We start from the raw sequence: 26,214 nt of genomic DNA on the forward strand, positions 1-26,214 counted from the left end.
GGTATATTTGTAATGTTTTGAATCTTACCTTTTAAGGGAGATAGATGACTCTTCCACATAAGGAAATCGCCCGGACCGTCTTACAGAGCGACAATATTCCTTTGCACTATCAACAGTTGCACAGGTTTCAGGATCCGATCCAAAACAGGAGGCTTCCCACAAACTAGGACTGCCGCAAATATTTGGGTTTTCAACATTACAAACGTAATCCCCAAAACAAGTCCCGCAAATCGATGAAATTGGCGTTTCGTTTTCCAGGCACAAGGAATAAGTATTTCGACTAGTACAGGCAAATCGATGGTCTAAACTACATCTATTGCATCCTGTACATGCGGCAAATGTTGAATTTTTGCTACAAGTAATGGAGTTGGCCGTACAGTAGTATCCCTTGGGACAGGAGAACACAGATCCAATGGGTACGGCTGCGGAGGAACAGAATCGGAACTCTCTCAGTGACCCACAGGCCACTCCAGAGGACGCCGAGCACACATTGCAGTCCGCTTGGCAGCCGAGGACTACAATTCCCAGAAAGATCAGTAAACTGAGCATTTTTAAATGACACTGAATTAAAAGAATCCCTGGAAGCAAACTTATCAGGTCTGGTTTATCTTATCCAAGTGCAATATCTAAATTAATCTGTTTGACAATCTCTTGAAATTAGGGCCTATTTAAAAGCAATTAAAGTTAAGTAAGGCTGAGACCTCCTACATATATTAAAGTGAAAATTTTAAGTAAGGCTGAACTTTTCTATTGCCCATAATCGGCTTTCAATTTAAATAAATTGAGTGATAAATGTAAATTGTCCCATAAGAAAAGGTTGTTAATGTATTCATTTAATTTGACTTGGAACTATTTTCTGTTACATTAAATTAGAACAAGGCTGTTAAGATTAATTTGACTATTCATGTTAAATGTCACAATATCTATGGACTACTGAGTGTCAAAGTGGCTACTCCATAAGTGCATCTGGCCGGCACTTCGGTGCCACAGTACATCGTTGAGCTATCGAAATATGTTTGCCCAGGACAGTAGTAGAGACCTCCCCTCCAATTAGTGGCATTCAGGAAACAATATATGTATCTAAAAATTAAAAATGTATTACAAAGTTGTAAAAAGTGTATAGATAACAAAAAGTACTTACTGCCTACAGGTGGTGTTAAGATCAATGCCATAGGGAAATCTTCCGCGCTGCTGGACGAGGGAACAGTAGGTGGTGGGTGTCATTCCTGTAGGATCCAATCCAGTTCCAGTAGTATCTCCCGGACAAGTGGCCTGGGACCCCAGCGATACATTGCCGCAAATATTCGGATTGTTGTAATCGCAAACGTAACTCAATCCACAACTTCCTACGATCTGGGAGGGGGTGGTTGTCCCCAGGCACAAGGCAAATGTCCTTGCAGTGAGGCAGGCAAAGGAGTTATTACTGTTACAGGTGCCACAACCCACACAGGCTCTAAGGGCAACATTTGTATTACAAGTAACCTCATTTGCAGTACAATAATATCCCGTGGGACAGGTGTAAACTGGGCCAAAAGGCAGTGCGCTTGTCGAGCAAAATTGAAAGGAAGTATTTGAAACACAGGCCACATTGCTCTCGGAGGAACACACATTGCAGTCCGCCTGGGTACCGAGAATATAGATTCCGACCAGAACTCCGGTTGTCAGCAAGATCAGAAAGCGCAGCATCTTTATCAGAAACTGGAGCTATTGGTGTCACGTAGGTGTCTTTATGCTCTCGTAGCTATCTTATCTCTGGCAGAAACTAGAACTTCCAACACAGAGTTATAACTGCAAGGGGATTAAAAGCTCGCATGCGAATTTAGGTCGATTTGTCGAATGAATATAGAGACATATTATATTTTAGAATGCCTTTTAGAATTGATAGACCATTTATAATAAACAAAAAAGCAGGCATGTTTTTAAAAATTTTATTAATGATTTGGGGTACATATTTTTTTTAACGTTCTTTGAAACGAGAGTCTTTTTTTATTCCGAGCTGTTTTGTTTTAAACTAACTGAATATTTGACTTTGGTTCATACAACTGTAGTTTTTATCTAGTCATTACCTTTTAATTACCTGCCACTCAAACATTTATCATGTGTTTTTAGATGATTCACAGGGTCAAATCGAAATGATAACTGAAGATGCATTTCTTATTTTGATAAAATAAAAAAAGAAAACCAAACAGAATTTTATTGATCAAAGAAATGTTCTCTTTCTCTCTCGGGAAATAATTTATGCACAAGTCGATGGTTTCGTCTTGACGCAAGTAAAAGAGATTTCACTAAAATAAGGTTTTGATGAAGGGCACGGCCAGGTATTTCCAGTCCAGGTTGAGTTCTTACGGAAGCAATATATATATCTAAAGTAAGAAATGTTTGAAAAATGAAATAAAAAGTGATTAAATAACTCACCTGAGGCAGCTGGAATCATTAGGATGTGGATAGCGACCTGTAGTAGCTTTCAGAGTGCAAAGGTCCCCGATTACATTGGTTGCATTATAATAAGAACAAGTGGCTCCTGTACCATTAAAGGAGGGTGCACAACGGCTCCCGAAGTCGGCAACACACACCTCCCCAGTCAAACAGGGGTACACGATGTTTGCAACTATATTAAAACCATCGCAAAGCCCGTAAGTGCTGGGACCTGTACAGACGTATACGTTCGTCCCATCACACTTGTTGCAATCATTGCAGGAGACTAAAGCCGGATTAGAAGTGCAGCCCCCCGTCGATCCAGTACAGTTGGTATTATTTGGGCAGGTGTAGATTGGTCCACTCGGAATATTATCCGCCGTGCAGTTTTGGTACTGATTGTTCGAAACGCAGGCTGCTTTACTTTCCATAGAGCAGACATTGCACTCGGATTGGCCAAATACCACTAGGATGGCCAGCAAAATTCCCAAGCAGATTAGCTGGCGCAGCATCTTCGAGAGCAACTGGAACTATGAACAATCTAGATGCAACTTTAAGTATCAACCTTATCCAGAAAGCGAGTTAAGATTAAGCTATTTGTATAACAAAATAAGTAGTCACATCTTTTTTTCATTGCCATTGAAAAGTTGTAAGATTCTTAGGTGTTTTTTTTAGAATTTATAATGAACAAATTAAATATATTTTTAGGAAATTATAAAAATACTTATGATTTATGATGCAAAAATAATAATTACATTAAAATAATTCCTTATTTAAATACCTTAAATTTAAAGACGTCCTGAATTAAAGAACAATTCAACTAAATGGGTTGACTTTTTATTTTTCTCCCATCACTGGGAAATTGACAGGCGCCGAAAAGTATGCTAACCTTTTCAACCCCCATAAAAACCCTATGAGCTTATCTAAATTGGGGCAGTAGCCCCAAGGTTTTAGCGGATTAAGAGCAGTCTGCATGCTCTGAAAATAGCTGCCAAAAAAACGGCGCTCTATTTAAGCCCTCTGTCTGCTAGCCACAGACATCAGTTGAAAAACAATTGGAGCCAGAAATGTCGACCAACCGTATTTGTTTGCCACTTATCCCGGTGCTCCTTCTCGTCGGCTGTCTGGTGTCCTCGACCCGCGGCACCTGCAACGTCTGCAACACCGTCAACAACCTGACCTGCTACTCCTCGACCCAGATGCAGGCCTGCCAGGTGGACGTCCTGTCCACGGCCACGCCCGCCGACTGCCCCAGCGGCTATGTCTGCGTCAGCGGATCGAGCGGGGTGCTCTGCCAGGAGGAGGCATCCAGCAGCCAGTCGGCGGACTGCCAGGAGTGCAACAAGTGCGATGCCACAAACACTTTCGCCTGCACCGGAACCCAGAGCTTCGCCCTCTGCCTGGGCACCGACTCCGTCCAGGACTCGATCGGAACCTGTGCCTCCGGCTATGTGTGCAACATCAACGACACCCAGATATGCGGTCTGCCAGCGGATGGGGTAAGTTTGCCTTTTCTCAAAGTTTTGGTCTTGTGTCCTCCGTGGGGAAGGCGGATGTTTAAAAGGGAGCAGGTGCATCAGGAAGCTATGACACGTCAGAAAGGAAATTAAACTATCAAGAAATTATATTCACTTAGATATCAAAACCATTGCCTGATGTAAGGAAAGCACTTTGTTTAGTTGGTATAACATTTTCTTAAAGAAGCAGTTCACATAAATTATTGTGATGATGAATATATGTGTGTTTTTAAGCAAACACATTTAATCTGGCTTTAACTTAACTTAACTTTACTTTACTTATGTGCAAGTTCAAGATATTTATCAGGATTTCATAGTATAGACATTTCATAGACACATAAAAACAAATTAAATAACCTTTTTAAAGGTCTTTGCTTAAGTTCAGAGACGGAATATAATATTTTTTCTTAGCTTAAAAATAAATAATAACTATGCACATCCCACCAGGTGATGGCGACCTGTTCCTATGCCGATGACACAACCACCACGACCAGCAGCACCACCACCTCCACCACGGCAGCGACACCTTCCACGAGCGACGCAGCCACTTACTGTGCGGCAGTTCAGTCGCAGGGAAGATATGCGGTTGGCTATAACACGGATACGACCTGTCGCCAGTACATCTACTGCACCCTGGTCAGCGGAAGTTGGGTGGGAGAGACCTATACCTGCCCGGGATCCATGTACTTCAACAGTTCCTCCTCGATGTGTGTGGTCAGCATCCCGTCCACCTGCTCTACCAGCGCCCCCACCCCAGCCACGACGACTGTTGCTCCCACGACAAGTAATCCACAGGCATATTGCCAGGCGATGCAATCCGCGGGATACTATCCGGTGGGTACGGTTGTCAGCACCACGTGTCACCAGTACATCGAATGTTTCCTAAACGGTGGCTCCTGGTACGGCAGTTTGTACACCTGTCCCGGAAGCCTCTACTACGACAGTGCCGCCAAGACCTGCGTCACCACTATACCATCAACCTGCTCCACCACCGTGGCCAGTTTAACCCTCAAGGGAGTTGCTCTAGATTAAAATATACATCTTTTACTAAAGAGTATTTAAAAATTTATTAATACAGGGGAGTTCAGCTTAAAAGACAGTTGCCTGGATTGTCGTAGGCGCAACTCTGAGTCTCGGAAACGAAATAGGAATCCGAAGGACAGTTGTATTCAGCTGATTTGATAAGAACGTTGCTCTTAAAATAGCAACTAATGTAGCTGTAAAGATAAGGTTTAAGATATAACGAGTAATGTGGAAAATTGTACGCATTTTACGCACCGCTGACAATAGGGATCCTCGGGTATGATGGTGAAAAGCCCAGTGGCATTTTTCTGCGTGCACATCTGATCTGTAGTAAGAGGGCTCACTGTTGTGGTTGATTCAGTGGTACTACTGACTACTGTGGTTTCACTGGTGCTCTCAGTGGTGCTTCCAGTGGTGCTTCCAGTGGTGCTGTTAGTGGTGCTTCCAGTGGTGCTGTTAGTGGTGCTTTCAGTGGTGGTTACTGGTGCTGCCGTGGTGGTGTCTACCAGCTCATCATTTAAATCACAAGTCAGGGTTTGACCCTCGACCTCGGGAACACAGATCGAAGTGCTGGTGGCATCGCAAACGGTTCCTGAGGGGCAGTAGCCGAATTTTCCCGTGGGTCTGGTGGCCCCATAGCACATCTGGAAAATTCCACGACTCTGGCAGGCGAATAGATAATTCCGATTGGCATTGCATTGGCCACATTGCGAGGTATCCCCGCAACTTGGAGGACGTTGGCTGCTCTTTTGAACACAAATCGCAGTGAGATTGGTGCAGTCGAAGCCATCTAGGCAATGGTACAGCTGATCACGATGAGGGGTTTCATCTGAGGGATCATCAGGGAAGGATTTTTAATATTTCAAAAGGTCTATTCTCAAACTTACCTCCAAAACATAAATAAAAGGATGAGGAGTTGACACAGGCCACTTGATTTGATTGACAGACATTGCAATCGGAAACGGTTTGAACCACCATAAATGCCAGAACCACCTGGGAGAATTTTCTTTGACTATATTTGATAATAAAACTGCGTTAAATTTTATTACCACCACTAGTCCTTTGACTAAATTTTCCTTCACGTCCGACATATTTGGTTTCCCGAACTGCTTCTGCTCACTGTCAAGGTTCTAGTGGTACTAAAAGCTGGCTTATTATAGCCATTTGTCTGGTCTGCTATGTCTAGTCTCCAATGTTTATCTACTCTTTACTTTTCTCTGCTAATTGTTTTATTTGCCTTGGCTTTCCACATGATTGCGGTTTTATGTGCTCTCATGATTCTTATGATGGGAATGTTTCTAGTGGTTCTGATTGATATGTGGGTGCGGACAGTGAGCAAAAGTTGAAAACCTCTTAATTACCAGGCTCTAAATAGGTGAAACGGCTCGCGCAAAGAAAGTTCTTACTAATAGGTTAATATTTCTTTGAATCTTAATATTGCGATTTGCTGTTAGGGCATAAATGAACAAAAAATATCTGCTAATTAAATAAATATTTTTCCCCAGGTTAATGACCGCGTGGAGTTAAAAGACTTTAAATTGAGCTTCTGAAATGAACTGCTTCTGTCGCTTTCAGGAACACAACTATTTTTTTCACAATCAAATATACCATTATATTTTAGAGGAAAAAGTGTGATGTCATTTAGTGCACTTAGCAGATACTGCATAATTATGGTCATATATTTAGTAATATGACCCCATAAAAGCCACGGCAACTATTTGCATAATGCACTTACTTAAAAAGGCGCATGATAGTTATCGTAGTTAGTGTGTTTAAAATTGTCAGAGCCTCCATTATGAAGTACTTTTGGTTCCTGAGAAGTTTGGTAACTTACTTTCCCAGTCCAAAAGGATCCATTTTTAATTAAAAGTTTTTCCATAGTGTTTCATTGTGATTGCATCCTCCGCGGTAGTTTTCGTCCTTGGTAAGACATCATGCGATCAGTGTCAATCAACGAATGTAAAGTGTTTGAATGAGACCCACTTTAGTCTATGCATGGAAAGTGTTGCTCCAAATCAGGTGATGTCGTGTCCCGATGGCCAGATCTGCACCGGTCTCCAGAAGATCTGCATGCCCAGAGGATCGACAGCACCTTCCTGCCCTTCGGATGCCGACGTAACTTGCCCCTCCTGCGATGGAATTGCCATCTTCGTCTGCACCAGCCGCACTACCTTTCAAATGTGCAACGGAGATAAAATCACCAGCCAAGTAAACAAGTGTAAGGATAATACCTACTGTGCCATAAGTGGTAAGAATTTCTGTGTGGACCGCTGTGAAGCGCTAAGGACCGGCATTCAGTGCGACAGGGAGTCACCTTTAGAAGTGTAAATCATATTTAGTTATACACAGAAATAACTATTGTACTTTGAAGTTTAAAAATAAATCTAACTATTATTGTTCTTAAAATATTGGTCCGAGTTTTTATTTCTTTTATTAAATTAAAACGTGGTATTAGTAATAAAAAATAGTATATAACATTGATTTAGACTAAATTGGTACATCCCGCATATGCTGGCTTAACAGTATTACAGTTGTAGATATCAGCATCGAAATAAGGTTTCTGCGCGGTGCAATTGTAGAGCAATCCCGTCCAGTTGCCACTCCTCTGAACACAGTAGATATAGCTGGAATAATCAGAAGCAATTAGTATTTGAAGCTATAAAGATGAGGATGAATTTGGTATTCACCTGGTACAAACTGTATCATTGGTTATGGGATAGCGTCCCGTTGAGCTGATTCCTTGGCAATAGACGATTTCGTTGAAGACTGGAGTGGTTCCAGTGCTTTCGGTAGTAACTGTGCTCTCCGTAGTGGTATCCGATGAGGTTTCCGAGGAAGTTACGGAAGAAGACCCAGTGGAGTTATCACTAGCAGTAGTAGAAGACTCAGTGGTTACCGCGGAAGTAGAACTTGCAGTAGTTCCAGTTGAAGCAGTGGTGCTCACAACATCATCGGTTTCCAAAACCCGATCGCAGATATCTGATTCAGTCGAATTGCATCGGGAAATACAAGGACTTCCGCTGGCGGCACCTGCCACACTGCAGACATAATCGCTGGCACATGAGAGATCGTTTCCGGAGACTACTCCATTATTGCAAACAGCAAATGTAGTCAGAGAAGTACAGGCAAAGTTGGCGGTTGCGGTGCAAACATCGCAGCTCGAGACATCCCCACAGGCACGTTGAGTATCCGTTCCATTAGCCAGGCAAATAATATCATACACCGTGCAAATGGGTCTATCATCAGGACAAGTATAGTTAACGGTCTGATCCCGGACACCTGATGAGCACTATCCATTAGTTTTCAGATCTTCAAAGTTGAAATATGACATCTTACCATCGTAGCATATCTGGAAGACCGATTCTCCGATGCAACTGTGCGAATCCGTGCACGTTCCACATGAGGCATTTACAATAGTTGGACTCAAAAGAGCCACCAGCACTACGATCAGCATGAACACTTTCATTTTAGGTCTACGATTAATTCCCAAAAGGAACTACCTCCCAGCTTTATAAACCCCGGGATGGGGTCATATCTTTACGATGGTCTCGGGGCCATAACATTTATCTTTCAATGCCGAGCGTGGCCATAAAGCTACTCTTCCTAGTAAGGTAATCTTCGAGTAGCACGGGAGTCACTCTTTACAAATAGTATCATATATTTTTAGCCTTTTAGCATTCCTAATCCTGAGTGTAAATAGCTAAAGCTATCTGCTGTCTGTTCTTATAAAAGGCAAGTACTGGCTGGTTGTTTTAGTTAGTCAGTTAGCCACAGTCAAAAACAGCATAATGCAACAATCCCAGATCCTGAGAAATCTGGTAAGCCATGTGGAATTCGTTTGGAGACAAATCTTAATAGCCATTTTCCATTCTTAGTTCCTCTTTGCGGCCCTAAGCTCCATGGCAGTTGTGGTCCTAGGAGTGTGCGATAGCTGCCAGACGAACAATGTGGCCTGCCTGAATGAAACGCACTACAGGTTCTGTGGCGACAATGTGGCTCCCAACCAGGTGGCACAGTGTCCCACTGGACAGGTGTGCACCAACCTGAGCATCATCTGCATGGACGAGGGTTTGTACGATGCCTCCTGCTCGGACACCGCTGCGGATGGATCCTGCCCCAGCTGCGATGGCACCACCATGTTCGTCTGCACCAGCCGCACCACCTTCCAGCAGTGCAATGGCACCAGTCTGCTGAGCCAGGTCACCTACTGCAAGGACAACAAGATCTGCTCGATCAACTCTGGCAAATACTGCGTGGACCTCTGCGAGGCGGGAGATTCTATTGAATGCGACAGGACAACTCCTCTAGCATAATAGGCTTTCACTTGTTCTTAAAAAATGTATCTTCTAAATAAATACTGATTTTTATAATTTAAAATGTAACAAAAAAGTGGTTTTTTAGTTAGTTCCAACTAATAAAATATGTTTTCCTTCAAAAAATAACTGAGCATTTGTAGAAGTCAAAGAGTTGGGATAACGTATTATTTTTCTTATCTTTAAATTCTTATCTGCAGCATTTAAGTACATATGTACATATTTTACTAAGTAGTTTGGCTCACGCTAATATTTTATTTTATAGAAATCTTTTAAAATTTAATTTAATTTAGTTAAATTTTTTGAGTCATTTAGAGCTATGGTGTGGCAAACTGAAGGATCAGAAAGCAGCCGTAATACAAATGTAAATATTCACATTTTAAATATTTCACGAAAATTATAAACTTTTTTATTGGCCTTTAAAGTTATGTTATGCATAAGTCTTATTTATTATTTGTAAATAACTTAATAAAAATCCAAAATAATTCTCAAGAATTCCTACCATAAACCACTTTTACCACCCCTCAGCTAAAAGCTTATCATTGTTTTGGCCATCTCGGGTTGTCAGGGACAAAAGCATCGCAAATTCTGTTGCGAAGGTCAGTTCCTTAGCCACAAAACAGAAAAACAAGCTGTGAGGTAAGTCAGTAAAAATACGTTCATTTATTTAAAATATTATCTAATTGAATTAAGCAATTTAATTGACATTGACCCAGTTGCGTTGGGGTTCCGCAATGCGTAATCAAATTAAACATATGAAGCAATGACGTCAAAGTGGTGTAAAATTGTTATATACAATAACATTTGCTTATAATAGCTTTGAAGCCGTAAACAAATTGTTCTGCACTTTCATGCTCCGATTTTTGGACTGCTGTGGAGTTGCTCCACATTTAATTGGGCGCCCAAAGGTGTGGAAAACAAATTCGCAACAGGAAACAAACAGTGAAAAGCGAGAGCACAGAGATGGGACCACCTCCCATGGAAGCCATCCAAAACCATCCAAAGCCATCCAAACCATCGAAAAGCCCCCGGCATTTCGGTGATTGTGGCGCATCTAATTGTTGTGACTGTTGCGTTTTGTTATTGTAATTAATATTCAGCTAAACTCAGCTGGGTTTGACTAAAACTAAAAAGCGAAAAGCGTTGAACAAATTGCGGTCATTAAACTTTTTGTCGCGCCGAAAGAAATAAATTGTTGCCCCCGCCATCGCTGGCTTTCATAACAAAGTCACAAATCAACGCGAGCGGATCTGCCGACAACCGATCTGCGATTTTCCAGTGGATTATTATTAACCATGTTGCACCTGCAACTCACTGTGGTCGCCTGCCTTTTGGTCCTGGCCACCTGTAAGGTGCACAAACAAACGCCCTCGAACAGTTGGCGGGACATGCTCTTCGGCAGCAAGTGGCTAACTCCCACTCCCCGTTGGCGGGAGTCCAAATGTGGGTTCCGCAGAACTTTAAGCAGTGTCACCAACAAAAAAAAATTAAATTAAATTTCGTGTAATTCCTTACCAGTTTTGCCCATCTTTGCCCTGGTTCCCATCGGTCCTGGCAGCTGTTCAGCGCCCTCGGGCGAACAGGGAAATTGCATTCCCAGCAAGGACTGTGTGCTGAGGAATGGCATTCCAGCTGGTCCCTGTGGCGGTGGCTATGGCGTCTGCTGCATCTGTGAGTTCTCACCTGAGTGTGGGCAGCAGGGGGAAATGTTTTACCTAATCCACTCGTTCAGTTCTTCAGACCTGCGGCGGTGTGATACGCGAGAACTCCACCTACTTTGTGAATCCCAATCATCCGGATGTCTACGATGGCACCGGAAGCTGTCAGGTAACTGTCCAAAAACTCCATCCGGATATTTGCCAGCTGCGTCTGGACTTGGATATGTTTTCGATAGCACCTCCAGAGGCAGCCAATCACCTGTGCAACCAGGATCAGCTGCTGATATCCGGCGGCAGTCCCACGCCCACCATTTGTGGCAGTTCGACGGGAGATCACAGTGAGTTTACCAAGATATATTAATAAGGTTATGCAAATGAGATATTTCTATAACTATTAAGAGAAAGTAGTTGTGATAAATAAATCAGCTGATGTGAACCGATTTTTAAAATTCTTTATAATTTATATTTCCCTTTAAAGTACGATTTCAATAGAATTCGAATTTTCTTTATAAATTTCTTATTAAAATATTAAATTTATCAGTTTTGCAGTTATCAAGAAATAATTTCCCGTTTATTTGTGGCTTAATATTATTATATAAGCCCCATAGTCATAGCAATTAAAAACAAAGTCATTTAAATTTTATACCTATAGCTCTTAATGACTTCCATATGTAATTTTTACGTAGACATTTTAATTAATCGAAGTTTATTTAAATGAAGTAAAGAAAGTTTTTAAAGCTACAAGACCTTGTAAAATTCGTGCACATGCTTTAATTCACAGCCAAAAATATTTACTTATGTTTAATACAAACTAGCACCCCCAAAACAAGTGTACAACTACTAAACCCAATGACCACACACTTTACGATTATCAGGGTAAACAAATGCGTAGCGTCTGGCTTCTCAATGCCAACCTTCTGTTTTCGCAGTGTACATTGACGCGGGTCTTGGCCAGAGCAACCCGATTGTTTTATCGGTCATCACCAGCGCCAGTTTCCCACGTCTGTGGCGCATCCGCGTCACCCAGATCCACTGCGGCAGCATCAGTCGCGCGGATCAGGGCTGCCTGCAGTACTACACGGCTATCAGTGGGCGCGTGCGCAGCTTCAACTACAACACGATTGGTGGAAGGCAGCTGTCCAACCAGGACTACAGCATCTGCATCCGGAACGAGCGCAACTTCTGCGGAATTCAGTACAACGCCTGTCCGGATCTGGAGAACAACCGATCAAGGGCGTTTACCCTCTCGGGAAATTCTAACAATCCGGTGCCCACTATGGTGGGTGGTGGCGGTTCAATGCCGCCCAATCCCAACGGTTGTGTCAGCGATTGGCTGCTGATTGGGTGTATAAGGTCGGCGGACAGAATTCCTCCGCTGCCAGGATGCGAGGATCGCGTTTGTGGGGGGACCTTCAGCGCAGAAGCTGGCATGCTGGCCAAAACAGTGCAGTGTAAGTATCAAGCTAAGTTCATTTAACTCTAAATTGCTATAGATAAGTTAAAACTCGTTTCCTTGAAAGACTGCTAAATTTCCCGTTTAATCATTATAATATCCCCCAATCAAAACACTTTTTCAAAACTTGATAAAACTTTTTAAAATAGTGATGTACTATAAAAAATAATATTTAAGCATCAAGGTTTAATTTTAAAAATAATCATTTTTGCTAAGATCAAAAAATGTATCAATTTTTGAAACGAATTGATAAGTTTCAGTCCTGGAAACTGTAATATAAACCTTATATAAAATACTGCTTTAAAAATATATTTGTATATATTTAAAGCAATATTTAAAAACTTTGCAGACATGTAAAATGAATCATTACTATCCATCAATTTAACAATTATTATACAATTGGTTCAATGATATAAGGTTTTATTTGGTGTTTAATGTATTATTATTTGGAGTCCCTGGCATTGTTTAATACTTTGAAAAATATCCTTACAGCCAGCGTTCGTCCTTTCCGGCTGTATTTCCACACGGATGGAGTAGAGGCGCCCAATGATATAGACAATCGGGGCTTTTGCCTTGATTATGTTCAGCAGCCATGCACAAATGGTTTTTAGCGGACATCCACAAAGTATGCAATACTCTTTAACCAAAAACACCCAAGACATGAACCGCGCGACTAAAATCGCTGGGAAATTGTGATCGGCGCTGCAAAAGTCGCAAGAAAAACGCGCACTCTTTTTGTATGTAATAAATATGTTTTATTTATTGATTTTCGTAATTAAGTTAGACATAACTTTAAGATTTAATTTAATTTAGAAAGCACAATTCGTGTCGTATTTTGGTACAAATTTTAATGACGTGGCTAGGGACATCGAAATTTCTTAAAATCGTTTCCAACTACTAATACAGGTTTATTGAATTACGTTTAATTAATAATACTTAGCTGAAGCAAAAACAAAAAATTAAATAACAGAAAAACACGATGAAAAACGCTTTTGTTTAAGGACATTTTCGTTGCAGTTGCAGTTGATACTCATTGCTGCCGTGGCAAAAAAAAATAAGATAAAACAAGTACTGATGATGCGCACGTTGTCGTTATAAAGAGGGTTTTCTGGGTTCGCTTGCTCGCCTGAGATCGCCAATTTCAGTCTGTGCGCGTAGTGCCCGACTTGTGACGTCACTGGGGATGGGAGTATCTCGGATGTGATGCGGGTATCTACGATAGTAATCTGCTAGTCCTAATAGGTTTGTATTAAGGCAGCCACATGCTGTTTCTCCTCCTCGGTCAGACCGTTTTTCAGCGTGCGACGTACTGTAAAACATTGATACAAAATATTATTGATACAGATAAAAATATTATATAATTGGATTTAGTTAGGCGTAGGCTGTCATTCAATGTTAGGTTTATAGGGCATGCGGGTTAGTTGCCTGTATTTTTGAAAAACCGTTAAGCCACATGCAAATGCATTTCATATTTACAAATTGGTTGTTTAACCAGGTCATATATAGAACAAAATACAAGAGTTCAAAAACAAAGCTGAATACAAGTTTCAGCCAAAGGATTTAAACAAGGAAAGAAAGTAAGAAAACGGTGTAAAACTCAACACAATTCAATTCACTAACCAAAAAAGGTAAAACCTAAAAAACAGTTGGCTGTTCTTTTGGTAACGGTTACGGATTCGGTTAACAGTAACGGTTTCTACGGCGATGGTGCTCTTTCAACTGTGAATCCTTCGCGCGTGCGGCTGCGCTTCACTTCGATAGTCAATATTTCAGATTTGTTGGGTTCGGTTTTATTTGATTTTTTTTATTGGTTTGTTGGATTGGTGCGTTAATGGTAAAAGAACGAAATGGAAAAAATTAAAACCCAATAAAGGCAACAGATTCGTAAGCTTGGCAAAACTAAGGGGATAAAAAAGCTGCGAAATTGGGAATATTATGTTGTAAATGGGGCGACAAAACTGCAGAGAATTTTGTGTGAATTTGGAATTTTGTGTGGGAGTTATAAATATATATAGTTTCTCATTGGAATTGCTGGTGGTGTAGTTTGTTTCTGGTTGGGAGTATCCAGCTAGAGGTTATAGACATAGCGCGCTGTTTGTGATTCGAAAAGATATAGACCAACACCTTTTCATTAAAACGTATTCTCACTGTCGGAGTTTTGGACGTGGATCTGGATTGTGTGACTTGTGAAAGCGGTCAACTTACATGATTTGCGATCCGCATGTCGCGTCCGCTTCCGTTCCCTGGGCGTTGTCCTTGTTCCGGGGGCCTTGGTGGCGGTTTTAACCAGGGATTCCAAGATCTCATCATCCCCGTCGGTGAACTGCTCCTCACTCTGGCGGGCAATCGGCGAACGGAGCTGCTCCGCCCGTCTTCTTCGCCAAGTTAGAGTGCCATCGGCCTGGTCGGCACTGGATGTGTCCAGCAGTTTTCTAAAATTATAAATTAAATTATTCTAAATATCATAGATAAACTTTTGACTACAAATATATTCGTCATTCCTATCATATTATGTATTATCATAATACTCGAAATGTTCAAATTATATTTTTAAGGCCAAAAGACTGCGGAACCCTTTACAGCCCTGATAAACAACTTCTTATCATACAATTGTAAATCATTTTATGAACATTTATAACCACATAATATCACATACTATTCCCGGAAATTCGGGTCACTTCAACAGCGACAAGCTTTCCTGCTTAATTTTAGTAGATAGATCTTTTCAAGTGTTATGATAAGAACACAGTACTCAAACTCAAACTCAAACTCACTTCAGCTCGTCATCGGCCACGTCATCTTTGGTCTTGAACTTGGCCATGTCGATGATCAGCTTGCCACGCGTCTTGTTCCGCTCGCGGTGGTTGGCCTTCTTCTCCAGCTGCTGGAGCACCCGTTCCCGGGTGGTGCGGTACTCCAGGGCGAATTCGGAGAGGGTCCTGCTGAACTCATTGGGCCTCGACTCCGCCACACTGTGCTGCGGCATCCCGAGCCACAGAAGGAACTTCCGGTAGCGGTTCATCACCCGCCGATGGACGATCTGCAGGATAATGATGCGTTCCGCACAATCGGCCAGGAAATCCACCAGTTTTTGCTTCAACGGCTGTGGGCAATCGTGTTTGGCAATCAGTTTCAGACGATCCCAACAAGCCTTACACTCCGCCTCCAACTGATTGAGATTGTGGGCCAAATCCGTGAAGTCCGCCTTGGAGGCTCGTGTGATGGGTCCAATCTCGGAGTAGAGATCACTAGTATCGCTGCTTGACTCCATGACCATGTGACAGAGGTGGTGCAGCAGCGAGTGCTTGTGCACCGTGTCCTTGACCTCTGGCACCTTCGCCAGATACTCGATCTGGAATCCCTTGACGGGAGCTCCATTCAGGAAGATGCCCACGGACAGCAGCGTGGAGAGGATGCTGCGGAAGGTGCGGTTCTGACGAAGGATCTCAATGCCTTGCTTGAGGTCCATCAGGGGTTCCGCAATCTCTTTCTGTGGGTTCATAGGGAAAGATAAATATTTATAGAATTATTTTCTAGATTGATAGCTATACCTCGCTGTTGTCAAAGTCTAGACGGAAGGCCCAGAGCTTCAGGCGCGCCTCCAGCTCCGAAATGGAGGCCAGGGTCAGCAGGAACTGCTCGGCACTGCCCAGGGGCAACTCCGGATTGGACAGCTGGGCCTCCTGGATCTTGCCCCTCTCTTCGTCGGTGGGCAGCATATTTAGCAGCTTGTCGATCCCCTCCCGCGTGACCACAGTGGCGTCCATCTTGAGGATGGCCGTCTTGATGGCCCTCGGAGGAGGCAGCTTGGTGATCGCAATGTTGATGGCATTGGAGCGCTTGTGGTCGAGCACGATGATCTCTTTGCTCTTGTTCAGCTCTTGTTGTTTCTGCAAGGTCAGCGAGTGAAAGTTAATACCTTTCGATCAGGCGGCGATCGGTCAGAGATAAAAACACAGTGGTGCAAAGAGAAAAAACGAGAGTGTGGAGTGTGCAAAGTGCAAAGTGCGGAATTGGAAAGGAGTTTCTGTGCTGTTCTGAACGTTTCTTCGAGTGTACGTTGTGGGTGTGAAAAAGTGTAGAGAAATAGTGATAATAACCAACACCAAAACGCAAAACAATATGGGCAACAGATCGTGAGTTATGGTGAGATATATATATAAATATAGAAAGTAATAGAGAGACAAAGAGACAAACAAATTTAAAAACATTTCGATTGGCACTCACCTCCTAGAGACATTGGAAAACATTTGAATATTTGAGAATTATTTGCATATTGGTTTTGAGTTTAGCACAACATTTATGTAGATATATCCGCAAACAGACCGTTCGACATTTAGGTATTAAGAATTATATAAGATATCCATAAATAGAGGGGAAAGAAGAATACAAAAATCATTCGCATTTTGTTAACGCAACATACACTTATAGAAGAGCCTATGACTAATTTAATCACACTTATCGTCTAGAGTCGTTGAATTTCGAGAACCTTTGACCAATTGGGGGAAATAAGGGGTATATAGGGTATGGTCAAGATACGAACCTTGGTCATCAAGTCTTTGGCTCGGGACTCAAAGAGATGTTCGAGCTTCTGGGTGTCGACATTGGCATCGGGCAACTCGTCCCAAATCGTTTTGCCCACCACCTGCGGTATCATGTCCTCGCGCACTTCCTTCCAGAAGAGCTTGACCTGTAGATTGATCAAAAATGTAACAATAACATATGATATGATATGGTATGATCCTAACTAACCGTCTTCTTGTTCTTTTTGATGGTGTTATTCCCATTGACCAGTTCCCCATTTATGGATCCATTCAGCGAGTTAACACTGTTGGTAAGACTGCCACCATATCCATACATGGGCGGAGGTGCCAAGCTGGGGGGCATCATGGGCGGTGGGGCAATGGCCCCTCCCTGGGGTGGTGGAGGAGGGGGTATGCCAGCACCCAGACTTCGAGGTGCCAACACATCCTTCTCGTCATCATCCCTCAGATCCGTAAAGTCCAAATCGCAGAGATTCAAAGGCCTGGTCATATTCCTTACCAGCTCCTCCCAGTGAAGTTCGTTCTCCGACTTCTTGGGCTCAGACTTCTTCAGCTCCTGATCTACACTAGAAGATCTGAAAATCATAAAAAGTTTATGTCATCGCTACTATAGCTTTTATCATTCTTTCTTTCTCCATATCAACAACGTCTTAAGGGGTCCCATAAATGATTAGTCCGACCTTATCTTTGACAGACTCACGCCTAGCAGCACTATATACAATGTATAGGTACGATAAGAAATCAGAAATCAGGCGACAAGGGGTGGGGCACACAACTTTCTAGAGATCCGAGAAAGCAGCGTACGATGACAGTGATAAGACCATGAATTTTGGGGCTCTTTGCAGACTGGGCAAAAACCTGAACTCTTATGAAACTCCCACATAAATCTAATCTAGCAAGTTTGCACAATGGACTCGGCCTGCATTGGTAACTGTTATCGATTTCTAAAACACAGATAAGTGTTGTTCACTATAATTCCCCGATTTCCGGCCAGTATAAAGGCGGTGCACTGAGAGGGACAAGTCACATTTGTCAAGCATAACCCAAGCAACATGGCTGATGTAAGTTGATGGTCGTTAGGATCTGGATATAGAACAATCTCTCTAACTTTCCCTGTAATCTGCAGTTCAACGCAATCCTCGAGAAGACCAAGGCCTTCAGCAAGAAGCCCCCAACGGAGGTGTACCTGGAGTTCTACGGTCTGTACAAGCAGATCCACGAGGGCGACATCACCATCGAGAAGCCCGCCGATGCCGAGGGAGCTGCCAAGTACGATGCCTGGCTGAGCCGCAAGGGAGTGTCCGTCGATGACGCCAAGGCCGCCTACATCGCCCTGTACGAGAAGTACAACCCCATCTACGGATAAGCTATCGGTAACGACTCTGTGCCATACCCTAATAAATCTTGACCACCTGTGAACTAAACGATTGTCTTTTTAAATGATATTTGTTCTATCTTATTGGTTTTGGGATTATGGTTGAAAGCCCTGGGCCACTTCCTATTAAATGACCAGAAAGCATGACACCGCTAATCGTATGTGGCTTAGTCCGAACTCTTATCTTTAGCTATTGGCGCCATATATTCTCGTAAATCTTAGTCATAAACCCTTTAAAGAAAACGATGATTCTAGGAAACCCTATCGTTTACTTGTAATCTAGTAAGTAAAGAGCTTGAAAGTTATTAAAAGTCAGTAACAATCAATTGATCTAATCTGATATTAGGGCACTTAAGCCAAAGGTTCTTGAACTTCTTATAAAGATTGATTGGTACTTTCGTGGATATTGTAAAGCATTGTCAATACCTATAGGGTTAATTGATTTATTATATGCTATCATATAAAATTGAGTTGTTTGAGTTATATGATCCTAAGCTAAGCATTATTAAAGAAAGAAACTATTGGCTAAGCATTATGCGAGCTACAAAAATGTAAGTCAGACTATAGAAACTTCCCCTGTTTCATATTTGATCATACATTTTTTACAATTGATCTCACCTGGATATCTCTCCCTTGCTCTTGCTCTTGGCCAGACCTTCTTTGGCCTTCGAGATGAGGCCGGACATGTCGCCAACGAGGGCTCGATTCGCGGGATCCTGCGTGGGACTCATAGGCAGGTTGCTCAGCTTCTGGGTGAGATCCTTGACGGTGTGATCCCGCTTCAGCTGCAGCAGCAGCTGCTTATCCTCACTGTCCATATCTGTGACATATAGAACGATCATAAAGTTAAGCCCCTATCTATAAGTTCTCAGCCCTCGAAAGTATGCAGCGGCAGGTGCGCAATGCAATGAGGATGTTTTGGCGGCGCTCGCAAGTATGCAACACACAGGTGAGACAGATGGGGGTTAAGGTTAAGGTTGAGATCGAGACCCACCTGAAGGATCCACAGGATGCGGCAGCAGCTCTGGGTTAGTATTGGTTAAGGTTCGAGCTGGAGGAGCTGCAGCTGGCGGGCTGTTGTAGATGGGGGCGTGCCACCACCCGGGAGGCGGTGGTGGCGGCGGTGGTGGTGGAGGAGGCGGTGGTGGGGCTGTCTCTGGTTTCCCAACCGGACGCAGTGGCTCCGCCTCCGGCTGGACATCACATTTAACCGGGGTGGAACTCAGGGGAGCGGGCGTAAAGTCAAACCCAGAGGCATTCAGCGTTTTCTTGGGACTCAAAAGCACCTCCGGCGTGGGCTGAATGGGCTGATGGATCTGATTGATCTGATGGTTCTGATGGATCTGATGCTTCGGCGACTGACTGTAGTAGTTGTTCAGCCGATTCGCCTCATTCTCGTACTTCTTATAGGCACTATCGGTTTGCTGGATATTCTTCATAATACCATTGATCACAGTTGAATTGCGTTCCCGAAATAGGTTCTTCTTCGTTAGGAACTCGCTCTGGTTATTGTTGCTCGCCTTATCGAAGCTGTTGTTTATAATAGAGATGCTGTGGCTGCCGGTGAGCAATTGTTTGCTAGGACTCATCAGCAGGAGACTGTTGTTGGGCGTGTCATTGCAGCTGAGGTTGCTCACATTGTTGTTGCTAATGTTGCTAAGGTTGCCGATGCCACTGATGTTGTTGCACGGCGGCAACTCGTGTTGCAGCGACTCGGGCGGACTGTCGCCAACTTGGATGGTGGCGGGTATGGCGGTTACAATTTGCCCTGTTTATGGCATGAATGGTATTTTGTTTTTTGGTTGTGGTTAGCATGATCAGCGGGTGAACAGCGGGACAATAATACACACAGTGATTAGCGTTTCGGTGGGAGAGAGAATCACAAGTTAGTTAGTCGCTCAAGTCAAAAGCAGCTTGTTTTGGTTAGGGATTTTGTTCCACAACTTACCCAGTCCTTCCCGCTGCTCCAGGGCGGCAAAGATCCCGTTGGCCGCCGCCTCCTGTTGCTCCTTCAGGAAGCTTTTGTGCCGCTCCGCCCGCTCTCTTCTTCTCCGAAGTCCCGGGGTCACGCCTGCTCCATCGCGAGCTGAAAAGGATTACGGAAAGGTTAGGTCTTTGGTAAACAGAAAAGTTGTAATTAAAAGTTATATATTTTTGACTTCCTTTAACTTAATTACTGAGTTTCCGATCTGAGCACTTACGTTTCTTTTCATTGAACAGTCCTCCGCTGAATTCCGTAGAGTTGGTGGAACCCGAACTGTCCTCGTCCACGGTGGCTTGGGTGGGGGTCATCCGGAGGACAGTGGTGGGCAGGACCTTTGTGAGGGGGGCGGGGCTATTATCCGTGCTGTGGCGACGAGATTTTCGTCTTTCGGTGGTGTTAGTTCCCGGACGATAGCGCTGCGTCTTACGCATTGAATTCTGCGGTAGGCGCTGGCCATCCGACTCACCATCCTCAAACCTAAATAATAAAATATTTAAGTAATCTCAAATTATAATTTAAATATTTGGTGAGCTCACTTCAGCACAGCCTCGTAGAGCTGCAGTTGATCGAGCAGATCCAAATCGGTGCCTGGCTTGGACATATATCGCTGGATCACAGTCTCCATGCCCTGCTGCTCTAGAAGATCGCTCTCATCGTAGAAACTGTCCTGATCGTTAAGGCCCGCCAGGGTTTTGTTGATCAGCGAAGTGGCATAGATGACCAGCTCGGCATCGGCATTATCATAGTCCTTAAGCAGTCTGATGAAAGGGATTAAAATATATTTTGCGTCTGCACATCTCTAATAATATTTCTAAAGCTTCTTTCAGCCATCCCAAAAGTAGACTCTACCTCATTATATTCGACCAGGGCAGAGTGCCCTGGGAAGCGTCCACTGCGTGAATTGCACTGACCAGCACATAGCAGTTGGACTCGGCGTACTCCACGAAGACCAGCAACAGCTTGAGGGCGGTCTTCACCACGGATCGGTAATTGGAGGCAATCAGCGAGTAGAGCCACTGCATCGTCGGCTCATGCTTCATCACGCCATTCATTCCGTCCACATAGAGCATGACCTGCCGCCGCATCCAATGACATAATTAGCCAAGGGTTCGCAATGCATGATTGCAATCCATCTATGGATAGATTGATGTAGGACTCACCTGACCGAGAGCCCTCAGAATGTAATTCTGATAGTTTTGATCCGCACAATTGCCCACGCGCACCAGACAATTGAGGCCGCCGAGGGCCACGAAGGCGTGCACCAGATCCTTATCCTCCTGGAACACCTGCTTCAGCGAGAAGAGGGCCCGCCGCAGGTCACTGCCCTCCGCGGACAGCAGTTTCTCTGCAAGTTCAAAATTAGTCGGTTGCACGGGGCGTATGCGCAATATGATTTTCATTCTCTTACCAATAATTGCGTGCACGCGCACATTTAACTGCGTTCGCACCACCAGGGAGTTCTTGCGGCTGTGGGTTAAAAAGAAAAATAATTATATTATTTATTTGACAGTGTACAGTTTGTTCCCATTCCGAAGGATTACAAAAAATAATATGTACTTTGGTGCTGCTAAAAACCTTAAAACCACATATATTTGGATAAGATGTTACACTATTTGTACATTTAAATATCGAAAATATTCACCATGTCAAATAATATTTAAATTTTTATAAAAATTTCATTGTAATTTAAATATTAACGAATTCTTCTCAACAACATGTTTAAAGACCTTTTAGTAGTAAGAGCTTTTCTCTCTTCACACTCCTATAAAATTGAAGATAATAAACGCCGTGCTGTGAACCACTTTTCCCCACCTAAAGTGCCAAAACACAAAGATTAGGGCACAATGGGGAGCTGGCACCTCCCGCCCCGACTCCCGAGCAAGTCCAAGCCCGGTTCATTGACCAGCTAAGAACATTGATTACCCGCTGGTGCCTCACCCCGTTCCCAGCTGGTCATAATAAAAGTAATAACAAACGACGCAGATAATTGAAAATGGACTATGGGGCGGCTGGCAGTCAGGCAGTCCGACATTGGGCTCGCATACCATATACCATATATTCTTTATAGACAAGAGGTGAGTGTCTGAGCCGCGAGTGTCCAAGACACACCTGTGTTGGTAACGCAACTCGTGTCTCTCCCTTTCTGCAGATTGACGGGCACCTTCTGCGGAATTCTGATGCGAATTGAAGCGCATGATTTGCATGCGAGCTTGCGCTGCCATGACTAATGCGATAAGCATGATTAGTGGCCATCGGACTGGGCCAGGTTCCCAGTTGCCAGTTACCAGTTACCAGTTCCCATTCTGGCCATTCTGGCTAGAAGGAAAACACTCCACTGCCTTTGGCGCCATACCACTCGTAAATAGAGTGGGGACGATTGTGCGCCGCAAAGTGGCGGCAATTTGCGCAGACGCGGCGACATTTACGTTATAATTTCAAAGACTGCACTTACGGCTTAGATGGCCGATCCACTCCAAGCCCGCCCCACTGATGACTGATGATCATGGATGCGGTGCAGATGAAGAAGTGAAAGTCAGAAATAGACCAGAAATCCATCCATTTCGCCAGCCCAGGGTTAAGCAACTCCAGAACATTGACTTTGAACCTGGTTTGTATGGCCATCTTTGTTGCTCCCCTCACTTTGACACTTGTGCCCCGTCGCGTACATCATTTTTCTTTGTGCCCCAAGTTTTGTGGAGCTGCCTTAGCGCCTTCCCATGCCATGACATCACGTTCCTGGCCGCGAAAAATAAATAAAAACTAAGAAGTGGAGAAACGAGAACTAGAAACGACTAAGAGTTACTTTTAAAACCCTTACTGTAACGAATGTCAACCAAAAATAGTCATTTTCCTCAACCTAAGGCCATATCATTATTATATAAGCTATATAATATTCTTAAAGGTCTTATTTCAATTAAATACATTTTATATTAGACCTATATTTATATTTTTAGAAAAATTTTGAAAGCCACTGCTTGGTAATCAAACTATTATTGTTCTCATGTAATGTTTCTGGATTTTAGATCATACTTCTAAAAGTCCCCAAAAACGTTCATATAAGAATTTCGTTGGAATATTACTGGATTCTAGACCAATTTTTTTAAAGTCCCCAATAACACCACTCATCTAAGGGGTATTTTTAGATGTACTTATACATAAATAACATGCATGCCAGTTATGAGTAAAGAGCACAAAAAATGTAAATATAACAACTGCAGAGCTACGACAACGACGACTCAAAAGTGACGTGGCGAGCGTTTTTATTTTGTCTCTGGTTTTCTTTTTCTGCGGCTGTGCGCGGATTAAATGCAAATTAACTGCAGACTGCGGCGGCAACAAGTTGCACGTAGCAATGTCGTGGCATGCAAATGTCTTCAAAAACCCGGTGAGTGCCGGCCAGAGTGGCAGGCGGCTAAGCAGGTAACCAGCCAGGTAGGCAGATAGCCAACTCGGTTTCCTGTGCCACAGATAGCGACAGTTTCTTATGGCCCGGCCAAATAACTTTATTAGCGAGCGGAGATGGCGATACGATGCCAAGATGTTGAGATGCCGATGCAGGCGGACCGCCATGGCGTATGTGTAATATGTTGCATTTCGGTGAAAGGCTGACACAGCAGCCCACGATCGGCTGCCCCAATAACCCAGAGTGGATCGACTGACTCGGAGTTTCCTGATCGCCTCGGCCAACTAGAGATTGCAAGGAGTGGCTTAATCAAGCTTCAAACTCCACATCTTAATCGATTATAATTAATAATATCAAAGTCTTTCACTTTTGCTTAAAAACCTCATAAATATTTAAATTACTTTAGGTGCTTACTCATAAAAACATTTTTGAATTTTGTTATATCTTTAAAGGATAATCTTTCAAATATGTTTCTAAAGTAATAGGCGAATCAAGAGATAATTTGGGCTAAAGCTTAAAATTTTTCTTTAAAAATGCAAGACCTGCTTTAATCAAGCCGTTAAGTTAAAAAATTGTAAATTTTTTTGAAATATTTTGATTTTTAATAATAATCTTATGGATACCAAGTGGTGTTAACATTTTTAAAAACAGTTTCTTAAACGAGGACAAAGTCGCGTCGGGAAAGCTAGTTTTTTCCCTAATCAAACCGCATTGAATACTATCAATATCCCGGAATAGCTTTAAAATAGCCAAAATGTCAACAGCGTTCCCGAAAATAGGAAATTGGGTTCAAGGTAAGCAGCAGCACCAGCCTGAGTTGCAAAAGTGAAATCCCGTGACAAATGTTTGCGAGTGGGTGAAGTGCACCAGGTGTGCCCCAGCCCCGTGTGGGCTGACAATTCTTTTCTGTCCAAGCTCATTAGCCGGCGTTTTTGGTGTCTGGTGTTGGCGTTGGAGGTGATCCCCCCCAAATCGTTATCTCCGGCACACTAACCTGACGTTGAGTCCCTCGATTTCCTCGCTCTGCTCGGCCAGCGATGATTCCAGATCCAGGTAGGCTCCGTAGTCGCCATCCTTGTACACCTGGATGGCTGCATCATCGATCTGCAAGAGGGAAGGGGGAAGAGAAGAGGCTTAGTTTCGCTGGCAATTATAATTAAAGTCTGGCTAAAAGTAAATGGCAACGCCGATCTCGCCACTACCGCACTACGCAGTAAAAGTTGTTTATGGTCTTGGCTCAAGAAAAGAGAAAGAAGCTGATAGAGCTGGAGATGGCGATGGAGTCTGAGCTTGAGCTTGAGCTGCAGTTGCAGTTGGGAGGTTGATGATAGAACGTTTTGGTGCACTCAAAGAAATTGTAATGTGTTTTATAACAGTTTAAAGAAAAGGGATTCGGCAATGTTATGGGAAACAATTAATTGGTGGTTATATTTAAAATGTTCTATTTTTTAAAAAATATTTTTTTATGACCTATAATAAAAAATTATTAACATAACTCGCTCTTAGCCTAATATCTTTTCTCTATAATTTTAAAAAATAATAAAATTGTGGGAAGCTTTATAATATCTAAACAATATAAATATTATATTGAACCATTTTAAAACATATGTACTTTAAGTCGGGAAATAGGTCCATAAAAGAAAATGTTTTATAAAAAGAAAAGTCAACCTTAAATTTTCAGGAATAGAAATTCGATCTTTTAAGGTGACAACAGTTTCAAAATAAGCAGGATACTGTGTTTTAATAAAAAGCTAAATATGAATAATCAAATTAGATTGTGATACTTTAATGCTACAAAACTGCTCCCTTCGTTTTTCTCAGTGTGCAGTGACGGACGCTGCATTGAAAGTCCGCAGACGATTTCGTTTAGGCGCACATTGGGGCCGCCGGTTGATTGCTGGCCAAGACCAAGATGACGCGTCGTCGCCGGCTGGTCACCTACTTTTCTCTGCTTTCGGTTTTCGGCTTTCAGACTGAAAACTGCAGACTGTAGACTGCAGACTTCAGTTTTCCGTTTTCCAGTCGCTGATTGATCAAGCTCCTGCTGCGTGTGCACAAATGCGCTGATTGACGGCGGTCGCAGACGTTGTTTTTGTTTTATTGGCGCATTGAAAGTAATTATTTCTGCATTTACAGAACAATTACCGGACAACATGGAATTATCTGTGTCGACGGTCGCTTGCTTAATGTGTGAAAAAATGTAAACAAAACGATGGAGAAAAGGAGAAATACTGTCCGTCATCCGGGTGGAGGATTACACATACGCCCCATTGGACACGCCCCAACATTAGCAGAAAAAGCTAGTTGTGGGTTGGGTTTGGTAAGTACCTTATGTCTGGCTTCTGCCCAAGACACACCCTTAAAAAATAAACTTCTCACATGTCCTGAGGGATTCCTGCCAGCCAAGAACATTTGCTAAATTAAATTATTGACCGGGCATTGGTCAGTGACTCTTCTTAGAACTATTAAATAACTTTTCTATAAACACTTCAACGACATCATCTATCTGATTAATTTTTTACTGCATTG

The 26,214-nt window shown here is 43.0% G+C and overlaps 10 protein-coding genes across 17 annotated transcripts in view; 5 read left to right on the forward strand and 5 right to left on the reverse strand.

Moving 5' to 3' along the window:
• Positions 1 to 795: 795 nt before the first annotated feature.
• On the reverse strand, positions 796 to 1,790 carry LOC108012244 (uncharacterized). The gene is made up of 2 exons (XM_017077542.4): positions 1,142 to 1,790; positions 796 to 1,080 (listed from the first exon to the last, which is right to left on the reverse strand). The coding sequence occupies exons 1-2, from the start codon at positions 1,684 to 1,686 to the stop codon at positions 924 to 926; spliced, it is 702 nt and encodes a 233-aa protein (XP_016933031.2). The 5' UTR covers positions 1,687 to 1,790; the 3' UTR covers positions 796 to 923.
• A 337-nt stretch (positions 1,791 to 2,127) lies between these two features.
• Positions 2,128 to 2,947, reverse strand: LOC108012674 (uncharacterized). The gene is made up of 2 exons (XM_017078101.4): positions 2,416 to 2,947; positions 2,128 to 2,363 (listed from the first exon to the last, which is right to left on the reverse strand). The coding sequence occupies exons 1-2, from the start codon at positions 2,925 to 2,927 to the stop codon at positions 2,237 to 2,239; spliced, it is 639 nt and encodes a 212-aa protein (XP_016933590.2). The 5' UTR covers positions 2,928 to 2,947; the 3' UTR covers positions 2,128 to 2,236.
• Positions 2,948 to 3,437: 490 nt separating this feature from the next.
• LOC108012603 (prion-like-(Q/N-rich) domain-bearing protein 25) lies at positions 3,438 to 4,964 on the forward strand. Its single transcript, XM_017078023.4, has 2 exons — positions 3,438 to 3,914; positions 4,380 to 4,964. Exons 1-2 carry the CDS (start codon positions 3,483 to 3,485, stop codon positions 4,962 to 4,964), a joined length of 1,017 nt encoding a protein of 338 aa, XP_016933512.2. The 5' UTR covers positions 3,438 to 3,482.
• On the reverse strand, positions 4,960 to 6,496 carry LOC108012604 (uncharacterized). The gene is made up of 4 exons (XM_017078024.4): positions 6,005 to 6,496; positions 5,843 to 5,948; positions 5,211 to 5,784; positions 4,960 to 5,149 (listed from the first exon to the last, which is right to left on the reverse strand). The coding sequence occupies exons 1-4, from the start codon at positions 6,044 to 6,046 to the stop codon at positions 5,017 to 5,019; spliced, it is 855 nt and encodes a 284-aa protein (XP_016933513.2). The 5' UTR covers positions 6,047 to 6,496; the 3' UTR covers positions 4,960 to 5,016.
• Positions 6,497 to 6,658: 162 nt separating this feature from the next.
• Positions 6,659 to 7,361, forward strand: LOC108012563 (uncharacterized). The gene is made up of 2 exons (XM_017077978.4): positions 6,659 to 6,780; positions 6,837 to 7,361. The coding sequence occupies exons 1-2, from the start codon at positions 6,703 to 6,705 to the stop codon at positions 7,281 to 7,283; spliced, it is 525 nt and encodes a 174-aa protein (XP_016933467.4). The 5' UTR covers positions 6,659 to 6,702; the 3' UTR covers positions 7,284 to 7,361.
• Positions 7,362 to 7,369: 8 nt separating this feature from the next.
• On the reverse strand, positions 7,370 to 8,449 carry LOC108012562 (uncharacterized). Its single transcript, XM_017077977.4, has 3 exons — positions 8,292 to 8,449; positions 7,643 to 8,234; positions 7,370 to 7,579 (listed from the first exon to the last, which is right to left on the reverse strand). Exons 1-3 carry the CDS (start codon positions 8,419 to 8,421, stop codon positions 7,438 to 7,440), a joined length of 864 nt encoding a protein of 287 aa, XP_016933466.2. The 5' UTR covers positions 8,422 to 8,449; the 3' UTR covers positions 7,370 to 7,437.
• Positions 8,450 to 8,622: 173 nt separating this feature from the next.
• On the forward strand, positions 8,623 to 9,304 carry LOC108012711 (uncharacterized). Its single transcript, XM_017078140.4, has 2 exons — positions 8,623 to 8,773; positions 8,831 to 9,304. Exons 1-2 carry the CDS (start codon positions 8,744 to 8,746, stop codon positions 9,266 to 9,268), a joined length of 468 nt encoding a protein of 155 aa, XP_016933629.2. The 5' UTR covers positions 8,623 to 8,743; the 3' UTR covers positions 9,269 to 9,304.
• Positions 9,305 to 10,421: 1,117 nt separating this feature from the next.
• LOC108012808 (uncharacterized) lies at positions 10,422 to 13,689 on the forward strand. Its single transcript, XM_017078246.4, has 5 exons — positions 10,422 to 10,711; positions 10,787 to 10,939; positions 11,001 to 11,264; positions 11,856 to 12,377; positions 12,872 to 13,689. The coding sequence occupies exons 1-5, from the start codon at positions 10,564 to 10,566 to the stop codon at positions 12,988 to 12,990; spliced, it is 1,206 nt and encodes a 401-aa protein (XP_016933735.2). The 5' UTR covers positions 10,422 to 10,563; the 3' UTR covers positions 12,991 to 13,689.
• Fhos (Formin homology 2 domain containing) overlaps positions 13,167 to 26,214 on the reverse strand; it is a 42,997-nt gene continuing 29,949 nt past the window's right edge. For 2 of the 8 annotated variants that reach the window (XR_010653959.2, XR_010653961.2), the window contains 16 exons: positions 24,680 to 24,789; positions 21,691 to 21,749; positions 21,443 to 21,627; positions 21,132 to 21,355; positions 20,819 to 21,040; positions 20,500 to 20,759; positions 20,247 to 20,384; positions 19,293 to 20,066; positions 18,917 to 19,118; positions 17,132 to 17,498; positions 16,923 to 17,069; positions 15,931 to 16,269; positions 15,154 to 15,869; positions 14,585 to 14,811; positions 14,000 to 14,131; positions 13,202 to 13,688 (listed from right to left, as the gene is read on the reverse strand). Coding sequence is in view for 6 of the 8 variants with exons in the window: in XM_017078662.4 (XP_016934151.2) it covers positions 13,615 to 13,688; positions 14,585 to 14,811; positions 15,154 to 15,869; positions 15,931 to 16,269; positions 16,923 to 17,069; positions 17,132 to 17,498; positions 18,917 to 19,118; positions 19,293 to 20,066; positions 20,247 to 20,384; positions 20,500 to 20,759; positions 20,819 to 21,040; positions 21,132 to 21,355; positions 21,443 to 21,627; positions 21,691 to 21,749; positions 24,680 to 24,789 (4,044 nt within the window). In the remaining 2 variants the exon portion in view is untranslated. The other 6 variants (XM_017078662.4, XM_017078667.4, XM_070995605.1 and 3 more) reach the window with 6 other exon arrangements.
• Positions 17,833 to 18,347, forward strand: Acbp5 (Acyl-CoA binding protein 5). The gene is made up of 2 exons (XM_017078671.4): positions 17,833 to 17,984; positions 18,050 to 18,347. Exons 1-2 carry the CDS (start codon positions 17,976 to 17,978, stop codon positions 18,287 to 18,289), a joined length of 249 nt encoding a protein of 82 aa, XP_016934160.1. The 5' UTR covers positions 17,833 to 17,975; the 3' UTR covers positions 18,290 to 18,347.

This window comes from Drosophila suzukii, chromosome 3, assembly GCF_043229965.1.
Source record: "Drosophila suzukii chromosome 3, CBGP_Dsuzu_IsoJpt1.0, whole genome shotgun sequence".
Lineage (NCBI taxonomy): Eukaryota > Metazoa > Arthropoda > Insecta > Diptera > Drosophilidae > Drosophila > Drosophila suzukii.